General features: G+C 43.7%; 1 protein-coding gene across 4 annotated transcripts in view; it reads right to left on the reverse strand.

Moving 5' to 3' along the window:
- The window catches only part of LOC144784431 (multidrug resistance-associated protein 1-like), a 1265484-nt gene that overhangs the window by 834814 nt on the left and 408633 nt on the right, over positions 1–22037 (reverse strand). For all 4 annotated transcript variants that reach the window (XM_078663181.1, XM_078663182.1, XM_078663179.1 and 1 more), the window contains exon 5: positions 15384–15509. In XM_078663181.1, the coding sequence (XP_078519307.1) occupies positions 15384–15509 (126 nt within the window). The remainder of the gene's footprint in view (positions 1–15383; positions 15510–22037) is intronic.

Consider the following 22037-nt stretch of genomic DNA (forward strand, 5'->3'; position numbering starts at 1 on the left):
GAGACCTGCTTGAAGTCTTTCAGTAATTTCATACCAAGAGTTAAAGCGGGTTCTGGACCGTATTCGTCTTGAATTTGTTTTAGCACATCTGGTATTACTGACATGGATGGAACTCCATGTGTTTTTGTGTAAATGGAAGCAAAGACTGTACCCCAAGTGTCACAGTCCTCCACGTGTGGTGCGATTCCCATTGGAAGACAGATAGTCAGAATCCTGTGTTTATCCACAGGGGTGGTGTCTGGAAACACCGCCTCTATTTGGGTGATTTTTTGTGCTAACCAGAATGGTATTTGTTCCCTTTTAGCTGGTACTTTACCTAGGCAGGACTGTATGTTCTGTGGTGTAATTTTATTTGGGTTCCCCTGATGAGGGGTCAGCTGTGGAATTTTAATTGCTGGTTGGATTGTTGAAGTCCGCATTACATATTGGACTAATTGTCTATGTACTTTTATTAATTGTTTTAGTTGTATTAGAAGATCTGCTGCAGACATTCTTTCGATGTCTGGATGTGGTGTGTATCCGGCTAGGACCGGCCACGTTGCTCCTGGTCTACCTAATGGACCGAGCCTGGTGATGTGATTGTTGTGTTTTAGGGCGCCATTAAACAAGAGCAGATGCTCTTGGAATTTAAGTGGTACTTCCACCTCCTCGAAAGGAGTGTATTCTTCAGGAGGTTCCTCTGTTTTGTAATGGTGGAAGACCTTTGTTACAGCGTTTGCTGCTGGAAAATGTATCCATGAATAGAATACCTCTGTCTGCCGATATTCGTGTGCCTCTATTACGAATATGACTGTGCCACCTCTAGGTGTCAGTCCATTTTCTATAAGTTTCAAAGTTATAGATTTCCTTATGTTGACCCCGATGAGTATTAAATCCGGGTCTGCTTCTTGCATAGTATTATCAGCTGTTACGAGTTCAGCTGCTACTCTAGCTATCTCTCTTTCTTCTTCAGGTTCTGACATTCTACTGTCAGGAAGTTTATTTTGTTTGTTTGCAGATCAGGTTTCTTATGGAAGCAAAGATTAGATGCACAATATTTTGGAACAGTGTATCCTTCAACGTTGATTAAACCAAGAACCATACATAGGAGTTTCTTCCTGCGAGGTTTGGCGGATATGACCTTTCACCCACTCCAGACGTCTTTGGAGTATTTATGGGAAAAAAAGGGTCTGAGTGAAAAAGCACGACTGAGTTACTCTAATGTCTTGCGTTAGTTTTATCGCCTTTCCAAACGTTTGGGCGCCATGTAGTGTAGTTCCTATTATCCCAATAGGCTCTGCGCATTGGAATAATACCTTCAATAGTATAGGCCTAGACCAGACGTTAACTAGGTCTTCTATTGTCGATATTAGACTTAAAGTTTTGGATTTGCCAGCTAGCTCAGAGTTCACTAGAAACTTTCTCGAATAGGCAAGGAGGAGTTGAACCTCCCTGGATAGACAAGAAGGGATTTAGTTTCTGACAACCATAGAACATGACAACTTTGCTCTCCCCTAATCAAGAGTGTATCTCTAGAGTCGTGTGAAAACAAAAGACAACTTATTTTACTCAGTCAGTACGTGCATTCTTAGTCTCACCAGATTGTAGAGAAAAGGAAGAGACGGGCGTGTTCAATAAAAGATGGTATTTATTGATCAGTCTCTTTTCTCGTACAAGAGAAATGGATCGATATTATTGCAATACTTATGGTTTAGTAAAGTGCATACAATAAAAGCAGAAGTATAAAATAATACTGTAAAAACATTTATATGGTTTCTAAGCCATAAGGTAGTTTAAAATTGATAAAATAGATACATACATATAAACATTTGACTAATCGTACTCAACTGGTGCTTCTAACCAAGCCTACCCCGGTGTACCTGACCTAAGCCTAATACGTGGGCGTGAATAGAAAGTAGCAGTTTAAGTTAAGTTTGTTTTGCCAAGTGACTGACTCAAGAAGTCTCTGCGAGGGGTTATTCAGTTCTGTACCTGGAATCTAGGATGAATGAGGGATGGTATCTCTCGTCTCTGGTCTCGATATTCCAGGCTGCCTGCGAGGGCTACCCGGAAGCGCCGGAGCTGGATTTCTCGGCAGGAGAAAGCAGTGTCTCGTTCTCAGCGCGTCAGGAAGGCGGGGCTGCGCCAGCGGGGTCTGCTCTGCTCTGGGCTTCGGCAAGTCTGGCTGCTCCGATCTCGTCACCACCGCGTGTGTTTGCTTAAGGCAATACAGGTAATATTTATACCTGTAAGGTGCCGAGATTGACGTAAGGATGGACATAGATACGTCAATAAGGATGTCATACGACTTGGTCGTTAGCACATTCTTTTGCTGAAGTTCTCGATGAAATCAAAACAATGGCCGCAGGGTTTTTCCCAGGTTGTCATAGGTTTGATTTGTTTTGAGAACTCCGTATGCCTTATCAGGGGCTGGAGGAATATCGCTTGTCTAATTAGATGGCAAGCGTTATGACCTAATCAGATAACACGTTCCTGTGCCGTAGTGTGGCTTAATCAGATAACGGTTTCTGCATCATGGGATGGCTGCTAGTTAACTCGTTAACCAGAACAGGGTCAGGAATAGGGGGATCGATACAGAACCTATAGGAATACATCACAGGCCTCCCGAAGCGAAGTCGGAAGCATGTCTTCCTCGTAAGCCTCCTTGTACATTTCTGCGAGGTGGGGCACAAGGAGGTCTCTAACTTCTTTATAAAATTAGCCTGGGAGGCCATCTAGGCTGGGCACCTTATTATTTGGCAGTGAGTTAATCGCTTCTTTGAATTCGTCTTCCGTTATGTGGTGGCTGAAGTATTCCCGATGTGTATCAGACAGCCATGCCAAACCAATATCATCTAGATAGTTATTTATTTCTGGTACGGAGGTTGTGGATTGCGTAGTGTATAAACTTGAATAATAATTTATGAAGCTGTCTAGTATGGAGGGAGTGCCGTATAATGGCGCATCGTGTTCATTCATGAGTTCTGTTATATGTGCGGTTTTGTGTACTGGTTTAATTTTATGCAATAATTCCCTACCTGGTCGACCTCCCTCTCCATAATTCCTTGCTGTATATCTACGTGATAAGTATTTAATCTCGGTGTCGGCGAATTCATGGAATGCGTCTGTTTTGTGTCAGATGTCTGCTAGGATTGAAGTATCTAATGTAGTGGCGTATTCTGCTTCTAAATGTTGAATTTCCCTTTCCGCCATTTCCAGTTGTTGCTGGATAGCTCTAAGTATTCCTGCATGCTTACTGATACAGTGTCCTCCTATAGTTACCTTGAAAGCCTCCCATAGCATCCTCAAGCTTTTCACAGAGCCAGTGTTAAGCTGAAAAAAGTCTACAATTGCTTGATGTAGTTCACTGCGAACACCTGGTCTTGAAGTGCGTAGTGTTGTAATCGCCATGTACATTGTCATGGGGGATGTGTGGGAATGGCTAGTTCAAGGCGTACAGGTGATTGATCTGACATTGTTTTGGGTAAGGGTTCCACTGACTTTATCCACGTGCTAACATCCTGTGTGGTCAGCCAGTAGTCTATTCTAGACCAAGTGTTATGTGCCAGTGAGATGCAGGTACCTTCTTTGCGCCCTGGGTGTCTCAGTCTCCAGACATCTACCATGGTCTGCCATATCTATCGTTACCAGTCGATCTATCTAGGGTCGACTCTAAACAGGTATTGAAGTCCCCCCCCCATAGAATGAACATAGGGTGTAAGTCTCGTAGTGTGGCCCAGATTTGCTCATAAAAGAGAAGGTCATCAGCATTCTGGCCGTATACTGTGACTATCGTGAGAGCTGTGCCACTAAAGTTACCTTATATAATAGTGTATCTTCCTTGATCATCTTTGATGGCATTGATAAGTGTGAATGGGGTGTTACGTTTAATCAATATCATTACCCCTCTGGCATAATTAGAATAGGAGGATGCCATACGGAACATCGCCCACCTGTTTCCTACTCTGCTCTCTCTGTGAGATGTGTTTCCTGGAGGCAGGCAACATCTACCTTGTGTCTGTCTGAATAGGCTAGTACTTTGATTATTTTTAGCGGATTTTGGAGTCCCCTAACGTTCCAGGTCATGAAAGTCAGTGTGCGAACATGTCTTAGATCAGTAACCATATATTATGCAAATTAAAGAAGTCATCCACCGATGTTCAAGTTGTCTTCTCAACACAGAAAAAGAACTATCTGTAATCTTGTTGCTGCTTGGTGAATTTCGCGTTTTCCCCCCTTACCATCCCCCTCCCACTCGGCTGTTCCCAATTCAACAGAGACAATCCCTTGTAGATGAAACATATCCCTCACCCCTCATCCACCTCATAGAACCAAAAAAAGAAAAGAAATTTAACTGGTGTGGTGCGCACAAGTGGGCGGTAGCTGCCAAGCCCTTATCCCTTCATGAGATCTCTCGAGGGGGGGATGCCTCTTATCAACACTGTGTTGCACTTTTGAGCAATCAATACCATATTTCTTTAAACAGTTACATTGCTATAATCAAGCTATCTAATATAGGTGCATCTACCAGCTTCACAGCATTAGAGTCCGTGCTGAATTCTACAGTTTTATATCTCCAATTTACTTATCTGCGTTCCATGTGCTCGCTTTGTTCTCAGTCCAGCATATTTGCGAGGGCTTGATCTTTATGTCTGTTATCCCTGCACAGTGTTCTGCCCAGGATATATATGTATACCTGCAGTGTGACAGCTGTCACCACTACAGTCCGCTATTTTCAAGGTGATCATATCAATTCCAGGGGGTAGCTGGTCATCTGTGTCCTAGTTAAGTGATATTCCACATCTGACATGGTTTCTCGATTTAGCAATCTGTCTGTTGGCGATCTCCTGCGCGTTCCCTGGGGTCGTCTCATTTGCAGGTACTTCATGATGTCTTTAGACTCGTTGAATATTTTCGTTGATCCTTCGTCTGTGATTTTTAGTCTTGCAGGATACAGCATAGCATAGGCAATTTGTAATTCATGAAGTTTCTGTTTCGCCGGACCACATTTCTTCCTCGCTTCTTGAACTGTTTGTGTGAAGTCTGGATACAGGGCTATTTCCATGCCCTCATGACGCAAAGTACCCAATTATTGGGCTTTACGGAGCGCGGCGTCCCGGTCTCTGTAGTTTAGTAGCTTGGCTATTATAGGTCTCGGCCTGGTGCCCAGTGGTGGTTTTGGGGCCAGGGATCTGTGCGCTCTTTCTATTATGAAGACGTTCGAGAATGTGTCTCTGCATGGTAGCGTTATTAAAAGTTGTTCCACATATTTCTCCATGGGACCTGTATTCGTAGTTTCTGCTTTGCCCACTAAGCGGAGATTGTTTCTCCTAGACCTTGCTTCCAAATCTTCTGCCTTGGCTTTTAACACCACCAGCTGCTTGTCCATCTTGTTTTGTTTGGTGGTTGCTTGGTTATTGGCATCTTCTACTTCGGAGATTCGCCGTTCAGCCATGTCTATCCTCTCTGTGTGGCAATCCAGCCTCTCTGACATACGATCCACTCCGTGCGTTAGCGAATCAATTTTGCCATCAATGTTTGTCAGTGCGGCTTGTATTGTATTGAACATAGCCTGGACATCATCATTCGTTACGCCGCTAGTAGACGTCGCCGCAGGCGGTGGCATTTGTTGGTCATCTGTGGAGAGGTCCAGTGCTTTCTTGGAGTGGTCAAAGGTTATTTTTGGTTAATTTTTGTCAGGTTTGCCCATGGTATCTGCAGGGTCTGTATTCACTTGTAAGCACTGCCTGGATCTTGGACGGCCCTTTTCAAGGTGCTATCTCGTGGCGTTAGTGGTCTGAATATTTATGTGCCCCTCTGGGTTACACTATGTATGATTAATCCTGCTTGTCTAGGAGGTACGAGCCGTGTCTGGGTTTGTTAACGCCACCAACCCTTCAGTCAATATCTTCCTATTGCCGGTGTTCTAGTATAGTATTCTCCGCCTGTGAAAACAAGTTGTTTATTCTGACTATAGAGCAGTGGTACTCTGTGTGCCCGCCTACTGTACACCAATGTTGCCCCAGTTAAACCGCTAAAACAATGCAGCGCAGTGCATGTCGCGAGCAGTCAACGGACCCTCCTGTGTACTCAGCTATCAGCTGGTAAGTGTATAGTTATTCCTTGAGGCTCTTTTGTCTGATTCCTCGTACTCAGCAGTGTAGCATGCGGTGGTGCCCAGGTGCAGTAGCCTATATATACTGCGTCACGTGGTATGTGTATTGGACTGCGCTATGCGTGATAGGCGTCTGATTTGGAATCTCAGTGGCGGACCTGTATGTCACTGGATCTGTGCAGGTAAGTGTTGATGGCCCTATATTGTCTCGGGCCCCAGTCCATGCATGCACGTTGTCCGCGGTGACCCGTTAGACGCAGTGGGGTCTGGTATCATGGTGCGCAGGGGTGTGATGCTACTGCCCAGATTTTCATCCTCAAGGTGAGTGTCTAGGCGAATATGGAGCACACTCTTTCACTTGGCCATCTCTTTGTAAACGGGTGCTACAGTGTCCTTCTTCATGCGGAGATCGACGCAGGAGGGATCCAGTGGATCGCTCCCAATGCGCGTTGTGTTTGGGCCTTGGTTGCAGCGGCAATCGGGAGGGGCATCGGCGCTCTAGCCCCTCTGGACATGTTTGAATTTCCCAATATCATTATTACATTATCCGCTGCCGTGACGTTACCTTATGGGGACCGTCCAGAGCACCGGCGCGGTTCCATAGTCCAGCCGCTACCCTCGGCCTCACCTCTGCCGTAGAACGTGCTCTACGTCATGGCCTCATGCTGCAATGTAGGCCGGAGTCCAGTTGGCATAATGACATAATCTCAAAAGCTTAAAAGCATGTGGCTAAACGAGTAAAACAAGTCCAGATAATGATGTGATGCAGAACAGCCAGAATAGAAGAGCGTCAAAGGCACTACATGACTTCAGAATACACTGCATGTATATACACAGTTCTTAACATTTCTGCCCTTGTATCCAAACTTTTTTATGACACCCACTACCTTTAAGCAGCACATCTGGGCCAGTAGAGGAGCTGACTCACAGTTCTGGTCCAGTACACTCGCTCCATTTCAGAGACATAAATCACTATTGAACATTCTTAGTGCCGTTATCCTGGTACTCAGGATGGAGGCACTATCCACATGAGTCTTGCAATGCCAACATGTATTCAACAGGCTGGAAGTCTGTACACCCCCTGCAGCAGCAGGGTAACTACAAAACTACATACAACTTCACAGCTCTCCAGTATGGCTAGGGGACATCACCTAGCAAACACACAATCAGTCAGTACATCACATTCTAGTGGTGCAAGCACACACATCAAAGGTAACATTACTGATTTCTCACCATGGGCAGGGCAAATGCTCCCGCCAAGGAAGTACCTACCCAGAAGAGTTCTACACTACACCACAAAATAAATGGTCAAGCATTAACAAGGATAGTGTAAGCAGGTTAAAGTCAATCCCTGCCAGAACCCACTGTGGTCATCTAAATATTGGACAATGCATTAGGTTTTAATCCTGAAAGCATGCTGCATCAACTATGGCTAGCCAGACAGGGTTGCCATGGCAAGCAGTTTGAAGCTACTGAGTGTGACTAAAGGGAGAATGCAGCGGAGAGTGGCTCAACTACTTCTCCTTGGCTCCCTGTGTTGACGTGGGTGAGAATCCAAGGCTTTACTCAAGGGTGGCAAGTAGGGTGAGTCTAACCGGTGCGTAACACAATTATCATACTTGTAATAAAGTATGAAAGTTCAGCCAAGGGTGTGTTACACAACATTTTTAATAATAGCTCCTGTGTTACACAACATTTTTAATAATAGCTCATTATATTCCAAATATATTTACAGTATAAACAGCAACTGGAAAATGGGAAACATATCAAACACAAATTTAAGTAACATGATAATCCTGCAAAGTAACCGGTAATTCCAAAAAGAGATGTAAACTCATGTAAAGAAAAAACAGTAGTTTTCAAAGGCTTGCAGTAATCAAGCTGTGCAGCAATGGAACCAGGCAACTTGGTAAATCTTCTACTCAATGTTTGGAATTAATTAATGTTCATGAAGTTCAGAATATCTAGAACAGTAAGACAAACCCAACCTAATGCATTATAGAAATGGCAATATGATGATCCAAAGAGCTAATATTCACAAAGGGTTACAGACTGCGGTTAGATGTAGGATCACAATGTTCGCAACAAACATGGTTACTTTTTTATACCATTTGATATTGATTAAAGTTTGTGACAATAAGGATTCGTAAATATCTGGACAGCACAGAGCAATGGACCTTATTTAAAGGTTAGCATTCAGGATAATCCGTCAAAATGTGTTAGTATATGCCACAGGCTATACTGCTAGTAGTAAGGCGAACAGGATATCTGCCACATTTGTGAAGGTTGTGATACCCCATCACCTAAACTCTAAATAAGGCCCAAAGTAAACAATAGTGCCTGCAGCTGATGGGCATGTAAAAGAAGGGCAGTGGCAGGTAGTTTGTGTGTGCGGCACACAGTGCTTGAAACTAAGTTGATGAGTGTCTCTGAATCAGGCTATCTGGTTTGCCAAGTTGGTGCTGGACAACTACATTTCAGAAGGTTAGAGAACAACAATAAAAGGAAAAAATGTAAAAGGTGGCGCAGAGAGGGGTGCACTCACCCGGCAGAGTCACCATCTGAATCACCTACACATTACATCCACCCATCTACATCTCACCTGAGGAGACAGAGGTGCAGAGAGGATGCTCCTGAACACGGCATTCATCGAGATTGATGTTTCTGTAGCCCACATTCAGAGGTAAACAGACTTTAGGGTTTCTACAAAATCTATTTCAGCATCCTCTGTCTATATGCAGAGGCCCTAGAGGCTAAGATAATTGCTCTGGGGTGCTGCTCTGCAGGGCAACTACATGGATTTCCTGAAGACAGACCCAAAAACCAAGTAAGGAGGAAGAAGTAGCAGGGATATGGTCGTACTCTAGCTTCATCTTTCAAGCGATGCAGTTATAAAAAGGTAAACATTTGGCAACTAGTAAAGCAGAGTTATGCCAGGGGTGGCTGTGCATAATATTTGCTAACATTACAATCTTAAAAAAGTCAAATAAACACAAAGTAGTTTGATCTTCCCCTAAGTGTGGCACTGCTTTTTACAAGTGGAGGATGATAATCAAATACACTGAATGGGCTAAGTGCACATAAAAATGGTAATTAGCTTCCACTCAAGCAGAGATGGCCATGGCGTGGCAACCACCTTCACAGTACAAAGTGAGGAGACCAGTAGCGGATCTGTCCAATCTGGGAACACTCCAAATATGTGGTTCAGAGGATCACTGGTCTGCAATCTAGGGCACAATTCAGGTACAGAGGCCCCTCAATATACAGATGGAACATTTGGGATAAAGAAAAAAAGGTGGAGATAGGGCAGCTGCATAGTGTACTTTGACTGCCGTCCTTACAATGGCTGTGGGTAGGCCTTACCCGATGATTAGTAAGGCAGTCTCCCCAGTGCTTTAAAATTGGCCACTTAGGCTGGTAGCCTTACAGTAACTCTCAGTGAATTGTCCATTTACTGCCAACACTGAAATCGGCAAGCCACAGTACTGACATGAGTAGGCTCAAGGAATTTGCCTTCTAATGGCTCTGACCAAATTTAGCGTGAGACCTTCCATCCGTTGGGCTGCAGAGTGTCAGTTCCATCCTCCCGGGTTAGGTCCTTAGGCTGTCGAGGTCTTCCCCAAAGGGAGCTCTTGTGTTGTCGTACAGCTTATACTTTCTCAGTAAAACTGTGTGTTTGTCAGACAATATAAACGTCAAAACTGTGCAAGACTGATTCTGAGCACACCATCAGGATATGTTGGCTTTAGTCCTGCTAGCTCACAGTGTACCATTTATACCCCTACAAAAGTTAGGTGACAGGTGGAATATGCAACCTCAGAACATGACTACCCTGACTCCTAGAGGAAATTGTGGTAACAGATCTAGAACGTTTCTTTTTGGTTACTCATGCATACCCAAAGAGATAGACAAGAAATACACAGCACGGCGTTTCAATATTTATTGAAGCATTGTGATTCCTGAGTAAAATACATAGGCTGCATTAATCAATAGAAGGAAACAGAATAACGTGATCAGCACTTCATGAGTATGGTGAAGAACATAAGTAATTTAATCATTGTACTGTAACAGAGAATATATGCTTGCATACAAATACTGTTATATTTTGTGCACCTGCCTAGTACTTCCTAACCTGGTGTACGTAGGGTAAGTGAATTTGCCACAATCTTTGTAGGGTGATCTAACTCCCCCATTACCTGTGGGTAAGTGTTATCAGTAAGTAAGTAAATCTTTACTGCATGAATAATTAAAATCTTTGCAAAATCGTACATTAAAAATTAGGTCACATGTACCAATACATTTGTTAAAAAAGCTTCAATATGCATTACAATGAGAACAGTTATTTATAAATCCCAAGTTTTATCAAACAATTGACTGGGGTGAACCAGATAAAAAAAAAATTAAAAAAAAGAAAATATTGTCCATGTCCGTAGTGCAGTGCCCTGCATTGTGCTCCGTTAGTATCCGATTATGATTTCCAGTTAGAGCCGCGGTTTAAGAGTTGCAGCTTCTGCCTTTTAAACCAGATCTCTATGCATGATCTGTTATATTACAGTTAAGTTTGACATAGCTTTTGCAATATTAACAAATGTCACCAATCTGCATGCTAATTGGATGTTACTTGCATCAAAGAAGCTTTTAGTGCTTGCCTGTGGGTTCGGATCCCTCTTATGTTCCAGGCTGGTTTTAATAGCAGTTTGTGCTCTTTGTCTAAGCCTCTGCAGCTGCACAACAAATGGAGGATATCGTTTTTTAATTTGCCACAGATTTTACAGTTTGTGGTTGTGTCTGTCCTTTGCCTAGGGGGAAGGTGCTGGTTGACCGGTAAAACACCCATCCTCAGTTTTAGATATGATTCCTTCAAAATCTTTGAGAATCCTGTTCCCAAGTAGGTTTGCGGCGCAGCTCTTGTGTAACTATGAATGACAAACCACCCGTGTGCTCTTTTGGATAGGGTGGATTTCTCTTCTTCCAAAGACAATAACTTTACTGTTTTGTTTACTAATTGTTTAAAGGTTTTCTGTGGGCCATTGAGCTCCCAGAGCTCCTGTAGGGCTAGATAGTTTATTGCCGAGTGTAGATAGACCGCAGCTGGGTTGTCTTTGTTTTTGTTCATCCCTTTCCATAAGTATGAGTTCATAGACCCGTTCTCTGCTCCCTTTATTTTGTACCAGCACTTTGCACAAGCCCCCTTCCGTGCTACTTGCTGTTTTTGGAGGCTAAATTTAAATCTCAGCTTGGCTGGAGAAATGTATGGAGGGAGGTTAAAAATTAGTCGAATTGATTTTGACACTGCTTTATCCAGAACTGTTTCGTCTCTTCTTCTCATGCATTCACTTCCGTAGGTCATGGCAGGAAGCAATTTTGCTCGAAAGACTTCTAGTAGGCGTGATAGATCAGGGTCTTTCATTTTGCACTTCATTCTTTTTAGTGCTACTGCCAGTGCTGTCCCTCTTGTTCTAATAGTTGTTTTGTGTTGTCCAAAGAAACTCTTTCTGTCAGAAGTGATACCCAGATACTTGTACTCATCGACCACCTCCAACAATTTGCCCTGAAGTTCCCAACGAGGATGCCCTAGTTTCCTTTGATTTATGATCATCACTTTTGACTTTTCCAAGTTTATCGTTAGTCCTTTTCTGTCTGAAAAGTTGCTTGTAGTATTTATAAGGTGCTGAAGACTAACTGGAGTTCAATTTATCAGTATTAAATCGTCTGCATACAACATGTTTGATATTATTAAGCCTCCTAGATTTGGGGCATGGTGGATGCAGTTTTCGAGCTCTGCTGAAAGATCCGACAGGAAGAGGTTGAACAGGGTCGGGGCAAGAACACATCCCTGCTTCAGCCCCTTGGTGGTCGTTATTTTCCTCGACAGGATGTTACTGATTCCCAGTTTTATTTGGATCCATGTGTCGGAGTGAAGTGCAATTAGTTGGTTTAAAAGTTGCGGGGTGATTTTCCAGCCTGATAGCTTGGACCATAGTTTGCCCTTTTCGATGCTGTCGAAAGCAGACGAATAGTCAATAAAACAGACAAATACTGGCTTCTGGATTTTTACTGAGGCGTCAATTAATAAAGAGAGAGCAAGAATGTTAGTTGTTGTCCCTGTACTTCTTTGAAAGCCTGTTTGGTTAATAGGAATTAATCCTCTTGTTGATGCCCATTCTGTGAGTTCTTCCAGTAATAGACCTGCAAAATATTTTGCGTTTATGTCAATTAGGACTATTAACCTGTAATTCTTTGCTTGACTTTTACTGACTTTTTTAAAAATAGGGGAAATAATAGATCCTTTCCAGGAGTTTGGGATTCTCCCCCCATCCAGGATGTTTTTAAAGAGGAGACGAAGTTGTTCGGCCCAGTAGTCTGGATCTTGTTTGTATAGACTTGGAGGAATTCCGTTGGGCCCAGGAGCGCCCTCTTTCTTGCCCTTAGAAATTTGACTTTTGATCTGTTTGATTGTGAGTAACATGAGATTCTCATCTCCTAAGTTCTTCCGTGATTGGAGATCGCAATTAAAGGCCGTAGTGACTTGGGTAATTTTGTCTGTGTTTTTGTTAAAATGATGCTGCAGGTACTTTACCCAATCTTATTCTGTTATCTGTAAGTTTATTTCATAAGCCCTTAGGTTGTCTAAGTTGTTCACTGTGCGCCAGAATCTCCTGCTGTTGTTAGATTTGACGTCGTATAGTAGTTTGGCCCATGTCTTCTCCTTAGATTCATGCCTTATTTGCCAAGCAGTTTTGATCTTTCTACACTTTAGCTTCCTTAGTTCTACCCGTAAGCTGATGTTGGGGCCTCTCTGATGCAATTTGTGAATTACTCTGTTGATTTTCCTTTTTATTTGCCTCAGGTCATGGGCTTGGTTTGTTAGAGGGTTTTTTCTTTGTTCGCTCTTGTCTCCAATGGGTAGGCTTTGATGGTTCTTAATTCCGCTTATGGTTGCTCCTGTGTCTAATTTAGCATTAGCTGAGCTGAGGCTTTCTAAGAAGTTCTCTCAGGCCTTGATGTTATCTCGTCCATTCATTCTATTCTCTTCCCAGCAATTTTGTGCCATCTCCTCGATTTTTTCCAGATCCTTTATTTTGTATTTTATTCTCTTTTGGTTTGAGGTTACTGTTAAATCCTGAGTTTCACTTGGAAAGGTTTCCGCTGTAGCCTGAACCTCCAGTTTGAGCTCTTGTGGCAAGTGATCGCTACAGTCCATTATTCCAATAATATGCCGTTTAAAGCTATAAGCCCCAGACTAGTTAGTGCCATCAGTAGGGTTTTAGATACCTTAGTTTGTTTACCCCACTTACTTTCGTTCAGCGGTGAGAACCCCCATTCTAGTAGTTGTTCTTCTGCTGAGTTATCATTACTGATTTTCCCGGCGAAGGACATGTTGAAGTCTCCTGAGATTATGTAATGTGGTGTCATTACTGCTGTCATGATCCTCGTCAATTCTGACTCTAGGGATTTTGCACCTATTTTTTTCTCTCTGGTATGAATATAGGTATTTACCAATACCACTTGTTGTTTGATTTTCTTGGGCCCTGCTATCAGGGTAAGTGTCATCAGGGAGCCTATCTTGGGGTACAGCTGGGCTTCATCCCTCATAGGAGGTAAACAAGAATAAACTGGGCTGGAATTCCAGCCTGTGGAGATCTCACAGTGCCAGCCAAATGCTCCGAAACAAGGGAGTGATGCTGTTTATATAATTAACATCTCCATGTTGCCATGCTGAAGTCCCTGTCAGGCTGCCATTGTTGATTCTTCTATGATAGCTCAGTCGCCGAGCGGACAATAAAAAACAACAACATTTGGGCAGAACATTGAAGGTATTTGAAAATACGCCTGTGAAAAATGCAAAAAAGGCATTTCAGACAATATTATCCTGCACAGGGACAAAAGCAAATGTGGGTCAAATGTCAACTTGTTTAAGAAAGAATCAAACTTCAAAACGTGAGCATGTAAAATGGTGGTGTTTCTATCCGGGCCTAATTTAGACCACAGGACAGTCTGCTCCCTGTTGTGCAAGTATAGCTTAGCTGGGCCAAGGATTCCAATAGTGCCCTAATGGAGAACAATTCCACAAGATTCTCGCTCCCAACACTCTGAGAAGTATCTGCTCCTCTGGAATCTTTCAGACTTAATATAATTAAATACACCACTTACCCCCTGCAGAAACACACCAATCAAGTCACCGCAATTGTTGTCAATCACATTATGGATCCCATGATTGAGCTCTCTGTTATTTATGCTGTAGCCAGCTCCAACCACATCTGCATATTCCCCTCTTTCCTTACTGACCAGGCATACTTTCAAGTGGTTCCACTTTGGCCACCCAATCAACGTCTGCAAATGCTTTAATATTTCACAGAACTCTGCAGATCCCTACACCCTGTTGCAATCTTTCACAGAGTTCTGTAGATCACTACATTCATTTCAATCTTTCTCAGAACTCTTTTGGTCACTACACCTGCTTCAATCTTTCACAGAACTTTGCAGATCACTACACTCATTTCAATCTTTCTCAAAACTATTTTGGTCACCACACCTGCTTTAATCTTTCACAGAACTCTGCAGATTCATACCCTCATTTCAATCTTCCTCAGAATTCTACAGATCACTGCACTTAATTCAATGTTTCACAGAACTCTGCAGATCACTTTACTTGCCTAAATCTTTAACAGGCCTCTGCAGACCACTACACTTTCTGCAGTCTTCCTCAGAACTCTGCAGAAGACTGCACCATGCTTCAATCTTTCACAGAACTCTGGGGGTCACCACTCTTCTTTTAATATTTCTCAGAATTCTACAGATCACTACACTTAATTCACTCTTTCACAGAACTCTGCAGATTATTACAACCACACAAAATATTCTCTGCACTCCACACATACCCAGTAGTCTGAACATTCGTACACAGCAGGTCTTTTGCTTTCTTTGATGAACTGAGGCATTAACACTGCAGAAATATCACCACTCTGAATCAGCAGAAAAGAATAAAGGTGTGGTAATTTACTTAACATACATTGATGTCATTACAATTGCACTCTGATGCAATTGTAATGACTTAAATGTATGTTAGTTGATTTACAACACCTTTATCCTATCCTGTTAATTATTGTTTCTGGTTCAGTTAAGTAATCAAGTGCAGTAGAAACCTGTCTGGCTTTTGACTCATCGTCCTTGAAAAATACCACTGTGATCTTTATTTACTAATAGAGAAAGCATTGCACTTCTTAGTCAATTAAATCATGTAACTGACATTGCAGAAAAGATGATAACTAAAACTTGAAACACTTACTGATTCCTTTTTAATGCTAGCGAAGAAGGGAAGATGATCATTGAAGACGGAGAGAAGTAACTGCACGACAACCAGCGCAAAATACACACATAAGACAGCAAAGCGTAGTGAGTCAGTTGAAACATCCTATAAAACAAAAATATAAATTAGCAACTTGTACAAGTCTAAGCAAAGGATAGGGAATGTAACTATTTGCAAATCGCGTCTATATCCTTTTGGACTTGTACATGAAAGACCCAGATGCAAAAAGCGAATTGTTTTTACGTGTAAAAGGTACAGGCTATGGATCCCAAAAAGTACTTCTTTTTATTATTTACCAACATTCTACTTGTACCATGTGTTACTTGAGCCAGAAATGGAAAAAGGGTCATGAAAAAAAAGAGTATGGAATAAACGGGAACAAATGCATTGAAAATGTATGCAATTCAGAAAAATTAACAATTTCCCTCAGCCAAATCCAGAAATGGGAACTTCAGGCCAGATGTACTAAACACAGGTCCCAAAATACTGGTTGCAAATCACAACCACTATTTTTGTGGCCAGTGTGGATTTTTGTGAACTGACCTATGTACAAATAAATCGGTTAATTAAAAATAAAAAAAAGAATCGTAGTGGGTCGCACTTTGACTTACCTCATGTATATTAATGAAGTAGGTCGCAAAACGGGACCCACTACAATTCACTGCTATCACAGGGATGGGGGCCTACACAGGTTAGCAGACCACGAAGTCTGTGATTGCTTTTTAATAAACGAAACTTTTTTTTGTTTAAATGCAGCTTATTTTCCTTATTTGTTTGTTTAAAAAGAGTCAGACCTCGACTTAAACAATAATAAAGTGTACACTCCCTAGGGGGAAGGAGAACCAAGGAGATCCCTTCCCTTTTCCGAACAGGGTGCCACCACCTTTGAGGTGTTGGTAAAATATCTTTGTTTTGCGACTAGGTTTCGGTTGCAAAATATTTATGCATACCGTTCCGATTCGTTATTAGGAAGGGACAACTACTTTGAGGACTCCATGAAAAACCCGAAATAGCAAAATCAGCACTAAAAGTATATTTTGTCAAGGGCAGAATTTCACATTTGTCTTTATTCAGTTTGTAGCCAGAAACAGACGCAAAGGATTGCACCTCTTCTAAAAAGGCAGGAAGAGAGGATTGGGGCTGTGACAAAAATAAAAGCACATCGTCAGCATAAGCCGCCATTTTAATATTGGAATCATTGAAAGTAAAACCATGAATGTTATCATTTTGACGAATACGGAGTAGGAAAGGCTCCAGGGCAATATTAAAAAGAAAAGGAGACAGGGGACATCCCTGTCTAACACCTCTAGCAAGATCGAAGTAAGAGGAGACAGTACCATTCACTGTGACAGCTGCTCTAGGAGTGGAATATAGGATAGAAATAAGAGCCAAAATTTTGGGACCGAATCCAAACCACTGAAGTGTACGAAAAAGGTATAACCATTCAACTCTATCAAACGCTTTTTCAGCATCCAGAGCGATGGCTGCTAGAGGATGAGACATACGTGAGGCTTTGGATTTCAGTCCACTCATCCCTTTTCTACATTACATATTTTTTTAGGTAGCGTATCCTCCATCTAGGAACATTCTAACTTTAATGTCAAAATAATTGACCTCCAAATAGCAGTAGCCTTCCAGCAAATAACAAGAAACTGGAAGGATTTCACTAAGCTTTCATATGTTATGTTATGTTATGTTATGTTATTAGTTCATTTTTATAGCGCACGGCTACTCAAAAAGAGTGTCCCGGCGCTTTTATTGGAGAAGGCAAAAGACAGCTGCAACATAATAACATAACACCAAATGAAAGACTAAAAGAGCAGTGAGCCAGGAGTTCAAGAGAGAACGGCTACTGAATAAAAAGCCACGTTTTAAGGCCCTTCCTAAAAGCCAGCAAGCTAGTGGCTCCCCGCAGGGCCAGCGGCAAAGAATTCCATAGCTGAGATGCCAGCAATCCAAAAGAGCGCCCGCCAAGGCGCGCTTTCTTTACCCGAGGGACAACAGCAAGGTGCAGGGATTCCGACCTCAAAGACCTGGTCGGATGATAAAAGACCAGTCTCTTTTGGAGGTACTTAGCTCCCTCCTTGTGAAGAGCTTTATAGACCAAGGTCAGAGCCTTAAAGGCGATCCTCTTGCGAATGGGCAACCAATGTAACGTTACCAGCAAGCCCGAGGCACTAGAACGCCTACTAAGGCCGAAGATTGCCCTGGCCGCGGCGTTCTGCACCACTTGAAGGCGCTGCAGCAAGTACTCTGGAAGGCCCAGGTAAAGAATGTTGGAATAATCCAACCTGGACCCAATCAGAGCCTGAACTGTCAGCGTCCTATGTTCCACGGATAACAGAGGAAGGAACCTCCGCAGCATCCTAAGGATGCCAAAGCACATGCCCGACACCCCCAGGATCTGAGATTTCAGGGTTAACCTGTTATCCAACTTTACCCCTAGATTCTTTGCAACCTGAGAGGAGCAGGATGGAGGGAACATATCCCGTGGCCACCAAGTCTGCCAGTCAGGTTCGGTGTCACACCCAAAGAAAAGTACTTCGGACTTGTCGGAATTGCACTTAAGGCTGCTTAGATGGAACCAATGAAAAACAGCCCCAAGGCAATCCCGAATACTCTCCCCATCAAAGTCGCCTCCTCTCGTACAAGAGAAGAGGAGCTGGGTGTCATCCGCATAGGATACGATCTGGGCACCATGCGACTCCACCAGTGCCGCCAACGGGGTCATAATGATGTTAAAGAGGGTCGGGCTCAAAATAGAGCCCTGAGGGACCCCGACTCCCAAAGGCGGCATCACGGCGGAATCAGGCGGGGCCCAGATCGTTTGCCGGCGGCCGGCAAGAAAGGAAGAAAACCAGTCGAACACCGTCCCCCGTATGCCTATCTCGCGAAGTCTTGCGAGAAGACCATCATGGGGAACGGTGTCAAAAGCCGCCGACAGGTCTAACATCACCAGCATGGCTTTGCCCCCAGAGTCCAGAACCCCTTTAATGGTTTCCGAAACCTCCAGGAGCGCAGTCTCCGTACTAAGATGGGGACGAAAGCCCGATTGGGTGGCGTGCAAGATCTCATTAGATTCAAGGAAATTGGAAAGCACGCCTTGAACGTGCTTTTCCAGAATCTTCGTGAGGGCCGGCAGCAGGGAGATGGGCCTATAATTGACTGGGGCCTTCGGGTCTAGGCCAGATTTTTTAAGCAAGGGAATCACCATCGCCTGCTTCCAGGTTTGCGGGACCACACCTAGCCTCAGTGAAAGATTCAAAAGCGGATTAGCCAACGGGTTGATCACCTCCGCGACTTTCGCTAGAAATTTAGCCGGGCATGGGTCAAGGGGAGAACCCGATTTTAAATTGCCCATTAGAGCCAGGGAGTCCGGAGCAGAGATTGGAGGAAACACACTCAACGTCGCCCTAGGCCCGGCCATATCAAGCATGGTGGTATGCGGTCTGTTACAATCACCGGCTAGACACTACATTTGTATATCCATCACATTTGGCATCCAAGCGCTCTGATTTATGGGCTCCGGTCATTTTATTCATTGACGCTCATGCTAGATGCTTTAATATCCCTAGACCTCTGCAGCAAGAAGTTACTAAACCTCCATGACTTCCTTTGTGTTAATTTATATTTCTATTTATACCTTCTTTTGTACAATATTGCTTATGTTATCACTATTTTTGATTGTATTTGCATTTCTTATTTGTTATGTTTATACTCTCTTTATTTTCTAAACCCACTTGTTACATTGTATATGAACCTACTGCCTTCATTGTTTTTATATTCTGCACATTGTTGTAATTCTTTTGTCCTAATAAACTTCTTCTGAACTTAAAAAAAAAAAAGGAAGGGACAACTACAACATGCCCCTCCATATACCTAATTGTTATGCATTTCTGAATATTTATCTAGAGATTCAGAAACACTTTTTCCAAATCGCTAAATCCATTTAGTACATAGGAAAAATGTATTGGCATTTACATACCCTCTGATTTACCAATTTGGAGGGTTTGTGAATGCTAAACCCTCTTTGTACATCTGACCCTTTCTCATGATTAAATGTCATAAAGAAAGTGTGTTTATCTGAATACTCAAAATACACAACAACAGTGGAGCATATGTTTGTCTATCAGGAAAGAAAGTTCCTAATAAATGCCAACTGTTCATTGCTAACTTATACAAGAGGGAATGATTTACAAGCACAACAGACCAGAGCAAACCATTTCCCTCGATTTTGTGAATTCGAAAATCTTTCCCCTTTATTTATTTTTTGGTTGTAAACATTTGCACTGCCTTTCTTTAGCATTTTGCCAGTGGTGGAACCCTAGCCAATAGAAATCCATTCGCAAACCGGGGAAAATGGGTGAGTTGGTAAGGCATCTGCAGCTAGATAGAGTCTTTACCCGATATGTCGTTACTGAAGGTAAGTAACTTGTTCATCTGATAGAGGCTTCTAGCCACAGATTCCTTAGCTTAGAACAGATACCCAAGCACTGCCTCCCTGGAGGTGGTCTGCGAAACTAGAAAGTCCAGCAGGACCATACAAGCAAAGTGCCTGTCGCAATGGACAAGACTGTCCAGGAATAATGTTTTATGAATGAATACAAAGAAGCCCACGTTGCTGCCTGGTAGGTATCAAGGACTGGAGCTCCACGTGCTAATGCAGTGGTCGCAGTCTTAGTTCTGGTGGAATGAGCGCACAAAGCATTGGGGGTTGCTTCTTGGCACGATCCATCAGGAGATGGTCTGCTTCTGCATGGTGTTTCCCTCCGTTACTACGACAAACCCCATGAAGAGTTGGTCATTCACCCAGAACTTTCTCATGTGGTCACGGTAGAACGACAGTGCTCTTTTTGGGTCCAGTTGCTGAAGTCACTCCTCAGAAAAGTCAAGACCAGATTAAGGTCCCACTGAGGCATGATCATGGGTGAAGGAGGAAACAAGAACCTAATTCAAGGGGATTTTAAGAGGTATGGTTGATCGGGCAACCGCGGAAAGGCTGAGATGGCAGAAAGATAGCCCTTTAATGTGCCCAGAGCAGAGACCTGCTCGGCAAGAGAGAGGATAAAGCGAAGGACCTGATAGAGGTGAGGAGAAAGAGAGTCAACCAGTTTCTGTGCATATCATGCCACAAACTTGCCCCAACAGCAGGCATATACAGTCTTGGTGGAGGGATGCCTGGCTGCCAAGATAGCACTGCAGACTTCAGGCGGAAGGTTGAAAGCTGTCAATTGTCAAGTTCAAGTTCGGAAATTTGTATAGCGCACTACTCACCCAGAGGGTCTCAAGGCGCTTGGGGGCGAAGGAGAGGGGGGGTACTTTACTTATCGAATATCCAAGTTTTAAGTTGCTTTCTGAAGGAGAGGTGGTTCTGTACAAGGCGGAGGTGGGTGGGGAGAGAATTCCAGGTTTTGGCCGCTAGGTAGGAGAAGGTTCTTCCTCCCATGGTGGATCTATGGATGCGCGGAATTGCGGCGAGGGCTTGATTGGATGATTGTAGTTGGCGGGTGGGGTGTAGAAGGACAGTCGCGTGTTGAGGCATTCGGGTCCTAGGTCGTAGAGGGCTTTATGTGCGTGGGTGAGGAGACGGAACGTTATTCTCTTGTTGACGGGGAGCCAGTGGAGGTCTTTCAGGTGACCGGAAATGTGAGCTTGGCGGGGGATGTCCAGTATGAGTCTGGCTGAGGTGTTTTGGATGCGTTGGAGTTTTTTCTGTAGTTTGGCTGTGGTTCCGGCATAGAGGGTGTTTCCGTAGTCCAGTCGGCTTGTGACCAGTGCATGGGTGATTATCTTTCTTGTTTCGGTGGGGATCCAGCGGAAGATTTTTCTGAGCATGCGTAGGATGTTGAAGCATGAGGATGAGACGGCGTTGACTTGTTTGGTCATCGAGAGGGAGGAGTCCAGGATGAAGCCCAGGTTACGTGCTTGGTCCGTAGGTATGGGTGCGGTTCCCAGGGCTGGGGGCCACCATGAGTCGTCCCAGGCGGAGGGGGATGATCCTAAGATGAGGACTTCCGTTTTGTCCGAGTTTAGTTTAAGACGGCTGTTCTTCATCCATTCGGCTACTTCTTTCATTCCTTCGTGTAAGTTGGTTTTGGCGGTGTCTTTGGTGAGGGAGAGGATCAGCTGGGTGTCGTCTGCATAGGAGATGATGTTGAGGTTGTGTTGGCGTGCGATAGATGCGAGGGGACTCATGTATACGTTGAAGAGGGTGGGACTGAGTGATGATCCTTGTTGTACGCCGCAGATGACTTCGGTGGCCTCTGATCTAAAAGGGGGAGGCGGACTCTCTGGGTTCTTCCGGCGAGGAACGAGATGATCCAGTCCAATGCTTTTCCTTGTATTCCGATGTTGCTGAGGCGTTGTATGAGGGTGCTATGACAGACTGTGTCGAAGGCTGCGGAGAGGTCAAGTAGGATGAGGGCAGCTGTTTCTCCGTTGTCCAGTAGGGTTCGGATGTCGTCTGTTGCTGCGATGAGTGCGGTTTCGGTGCTGTGTTTGGCTCGGAAGCCGGATTGTGAAGGGTTGAGGGATTTGTTGGTTTCGAGGAAGGCGGCGAGCTGACTGTTGACAGCTTTCTCAATTACTTTGGCAGGGAATGGGAGGAGCGATATGGGGCGGTAGTTCTTGAGT

Source organism: Lissotriton helveticus, chromosome 10 (genome assembly GCF_964261635.1).
Source record: "Lissotriton helveticus chromosome 10, aLisHel1.1, whole genome shotgun sequence".
In the NCBI taxonomy this organism is placed as follows: Eukaryota; Metazoa; Chordata; class Amphibia; order Caudata; family Salamandridae; genus Lissotriton; species Lissotriton helveticus.